The sequence below is a fragment of the Vombatus ursinus genome, unplaced genomic scaffold (assembly GCF_900497805.2).
Source record: "Vombatus ursinus unplaced genomic scaffold, bare-nosed wombat genome assembly UNPS02014863.1, whole genome shotgun sequence".
Lineage (NCBI taxonomy): Eukaryota > Metazoa > Chordata > Mammalia > Diprotodontia > Vombatidae > Vombatus > Vombatus ursinus.
The window spans coordinates 32,507,402-32,511,821 of NW_020954641.1; the positions used below are offsets into that span (position 1 = coordinate 32,507,402).

The window sequence follows — 4,420 nt, forward strand, 5'->3', positions numbered from 1 at the left end:
TCAGAGGTGGTTGCCATGGGAACCTGGATGCTGACGAAGGCTTGTGAGGTTTAGAGGAGACAAATTGCCTTCATCATTATCTCCAAGCTTGCCAATCAAACCCATTCCCTCATTTCCCTCTGCTCGGAGAAGCGAGCAGCTGGGAGCCCCCAGAGGAGCCCGGGAGAGGAGTGGCATCAGTGAGCTGTGAGCTGTCACTTGCCTTCCAGCCTAGCTCCTCTCTCCAGCTCCACAGCTCTCCTCACCTGGCTTTGCCTCCTTGCCTTGCTGGACAGCATGGCCACAATTACCTGCACCCGATTCACTGAAGAATATCAGCTCTTTGAGGAACTGGGCAAGTAAGTTTCCTTTGTGAGGGAAGGGGGGAAAGCAGGCTGATCTCTTCCCTCCAGGTGGAAAAGAGAGATGTCTGATTGAAGCCGTTGGTTTACTGGAGGAATATTGGAGGTTAGGTTCCCAAAGACTCCAGTGTGTGTGTGTGTGTGTGTGTGTGTGTGTGTGTGTATTCAGGTACATGACCCATGCATACTTACAGAACTCATTCCTGCTCATGAATGCATGCAAACACTTAGCATGCTCTTGCACACTCATGCACATGCAACTCATATAGATGCACCAGACTGTATGCACATGCATGCACACACTGCCCGGACTGTGGAGAGTGGCCAACTTTTCTGAGGAAGCTCCTCCCAGCCAAAGTTAGCACCACAGAGGGCCTTAGAAGTAGGGAGGGAGGGAAAGAAACAAGCATTTATGAAGTACTTAGCCTGGTCCATGCAGAGTTAAAGCCTGGTTGCCCTGTGGTAATGGGGTGAGGTTGTTGGGAGTGGTGCTTAGAAGGCATCTTTGAGCACTTTGTGTCTGTAGGGATAGGGAGGGGTGGACCCACGGGATCTGTAGCCCAGCTGTCCTGGGTGAACTTGTACAGCTGCCAAAGTAGAGGGAGGATAGAGAAGTGCCTGGGTATGGCTAGTTAATACTAGCCATAGTTGCTGGGGCTTAACCTGATTTTTTGAATGTTGGCTAGAGTTGGTTCATGCAGGGGACAGAATGGGAAGGGATTGGGACTACGTTGGCAGGTAGACTTTCCTAAGTTTATTTTCACAGGCTTAGCAGTTGTGAGGATAGGGGGTATCCGTGGCACTACCCTCGAGGGGCCTGGAGCCCTAATGGGCTTGTGGGAATTAGATTAGGCGACATCTGCATTGGGTCATAGGGTTTGGAGTTGGATTGGACCTTAGAGATTATCTAGTCCAAAGCTCCCATTTTATAGATGAAAAAACAGATCATCTGAGGCAAAGTGACTTTCCCAAGGTCATACCAGTATTAAGTGGGAGAAGCGGGATTTGAACCTTGTTCTTCTGCTTGCAAATACGATGTTCATTCCACTACACCACATTGCCCCGTGAGCACTTAACCCCATGTCTTCTGCTCATGGCTAGATTGTTTGCAAGGCAGAGAGGTACCAGACATTCAGAGTGTGGGTTCCAGCCAGTCAGGCTGTGTATGCTGGGTGTGTATGTATGTAGGGAACTGTATATCTGTGCATCTGCACGCATCTTGTGTGGATCCATGAAATGGTGCTGATTTGCGTCTGTATGTGCATTGTCTGGGAGTATGCCGAGTATGTGAACACGTGCATATATGTGTGTATGTGTCTGTGTGAGTCTGCAAACATATGTAAAGCTGTGCTGATATGTTTCTGCATACAGGTATGCATAGTCGTGTGGGTCTGAATCTAAACATAAATGCATCCATGAGGGCTTACTGAATGTGTATGCATATATATGAGAGGTGGCTAGGTCCATGTGAAGGCATGCTAGTATGGGGTGTGTGCGCAAGACCTGAATATATGATATGCACATGTGTGGGAGGCTGGCTATATGCATATGTTCAGGAAAGCTGCCCGCACATGAGCAAGCTGTGAGTATGTGTGAGCCAGTCACAGCGGGTGCATATATGGTACAAGCATATGTGTGTGCATATGTTAATGCATGTACCTGAAGGTTGTGTGAATATCTGTAAGGGACATAGACAGTCATGTGTATTGGCATGTTCAAGGTGGGTTTAGATGTGGAGTGGGTCTGGGGAAGATTAGGTTGGGCCTAGCTGGGGAACTTGGGGAATGTGACCCTTCTGCTCAGGGGGTGAAAGGGACCTGTGCTACCTGTGAAGGCACTGAAGAGATTCAGCAATTCCAGTTAGTCATTAGCAGCTGCTTCTTGGGGTGCACCCATTTTCCGTTTCACTGAGACTGTAGGGCTGAATGGTGACAGGAAAGGGGTGGTGGTGACTCAATCACTCTAAGTGAAAGTAAAAGTGATGTTTTGTCCCAAGAGGAGATGGATATTATTTTATCTTGGGTGTCTGTGGGGGTGTTGTTGGAATGTCGCCTTCTAGAGGCTTCTCTTCCATGGTCCTTGGCACTCACATGTTGATGCCTGCTGTTGGCTCTTCGAGGAGTGGTATACCCTGGTGCGAGGTACTGCTGGGCTAGGATGTAGCCACACAGTGGGGAAGCAGTGGAAAGTGCATAGGGTGGCATGCGGAGATGGAGCTTTTTAATGCTTTGGGTAAGAAGGCCAGACATTGGCACAGATGTATGTGTGTGTGTGTGTGTGTGTGTGTGTGTGTAAGCAGCAGGAAGGTAAAGATATTCTGGGATCTGGCAAAGAATGCAAGGGAAAACCAATGTCCTGGCAGGACAGGGTAATGGTTTGGGATCTTCCACACTGACCAGATCACACTACCTCTGTGGCATACTGGCTTTGGTTTTTTCCCTCATCCAGCTGAAGGGCTTGATCTGTGAGGACTTCATCTGCCAAAGAGCCAGACTAGAGCCAGTGGGTCCATGGAGCTGTCTCTCACGGGCTGTGCCACCTGGAGCAACACACTTTCCTTCCCTTGCTTCTTATTAGAACAGAATCAGAGGATTTCAAAATCTTAATCTTCTGAACCCTTAGATAGCCAGCGTCAGGGCTGAGGATGGGCACAAGGATCCTCTGGCAACTCCCTGGGCAACAGAGAGGATTCTAAGGTTTGTGGTCACTAGGAAGGGACCATCAGTGGGGCCCTGGTAAGCAGCTAAAGTGGCCACAAGCTGAATCCCAGATGTGATGGAGCCAAAAGTTCTCCAGGCAGTCTTAGGGGCCAGGCCAGCAAAGGAGATGACTAGAATCTGTCAAGGGAAGGTGGGCCTAAATGAATTAGATGTTTAAACAATCCCAGATTGAGTGATCATTCTGAGGTGAGGAAGGAGTGACTCAGAAAGAAAATGCCCATTTCTTGGCTCTCCTCAACACTTCTCCCAACACACACACACACACACACACACACACACACACACCTGTTTGTATAGGTTGCATTCTGCAGTGGAGGAGCCCTGTAATTAGAGGCTGGAGATCTAGGTTCAAGTCAGCTAAGATTAGCTGTGTAACAATACTTTCACTACCCGCCTAGCAGGATTGTTGAAGGGAAAGTGCTTTCTAAACCTCAAAGCACTGTAGAAATGGGAGCTGTGATTATGTTCACCTAGGCTAGCAGGAATAGCCTGGGGTCAGGTCAGGGGAGGTGGGAGGATCTTGGGTCAAAGGGGTAGAAGGACAAAGAAGTTGCAATCCAGAGAAATCTTATGCTCTAAACCATGTGGAGGGTCCAGCCTCCTCATGTAAGGCAGGAGAGACCATGCCCTTGGGCAAGTGGATGGCCTGGGTCTGGGCCTTAGCCAGAGCCATCAGTTTAAGATTTGTCCCTTCCTTGGTGTGGTTAGTGGCTAGGTTCTCCAAGAGGAGAATGGGGAACCACAGACCCATTGCTGGGGAGGAGGAGCATGGCAGGGATGCCTCCTTGTGGCTTTGACATTCTCTGAGGCTTTAGATCCCACCCCCATGACAGGTTATAGAAAGGAGGAAGGAAATTATCCTGCGGCAGTATGTAATCATCAGCATTGCTCAAAAAGAGCTTCAGAAGTGGGTTTTATTAGGAAGGGAGAGGGAAAGGGAGGAAGAGGGAAAGGGAGGGAGAGGGAAAAGGAGAGAGAGAGGGAGGGAGAGGGAAAGGGAGAGAGAGAGAGTGAGAGAGAGAGAGAGAGAGAGAGAGAGAGAGAGAGAGAGAGAGAGAATGAATGCAACCTACACTTTCCTTTCTCTTTGGAAGGTAGAGATTGAACATTGACTGACTTGGGGGGATGAAGCGGGTTAAAATGAGTTGGATATCTTCAGGGGCTGCCTCAGCTGGGAAGGTGTGAAAGAGCAAAACAAAGACTTTTAGCTCCTTATGGAGGTGTCTTCTTACTCAGAGCCCTGCACACTGCCCACCTTCCCCAACCCACAGAAAAAAGCCTTCAGTAGAAGAGCCCTGGGCAGCTTCTCTGTACTCTCTCTCTCTCTCTCTCTCTCTCTCTCTCTCTCTCTCTCTCTCT

The 4,420-nt window shown here is 49.1% G+C and overlaps 1 protein-coding gene across 1 annotated transcript in view; it reads left to right on the top strand.

Annotated features, from left to right (window-relative positions):
* Window positions 1-276: 276 nt before the first annotated feature.
* The window catches only part of CAMK2A (calcium/calmodulin dependent protein kinase II alpha), an 82,121-nt gene continuing 77,977 nt past the window's right edge, over window positions 277-4,420 (top strand). Inside the window, exon 1 of the mRNA XM_027841888.1 lies at window positions 277-338. Coding sequence (XP_027697689.1) covers window positions 277-338 — 62 coding nt within the window. The remainder of the gene's footprint in view (window positions 339-4,420) is intronic.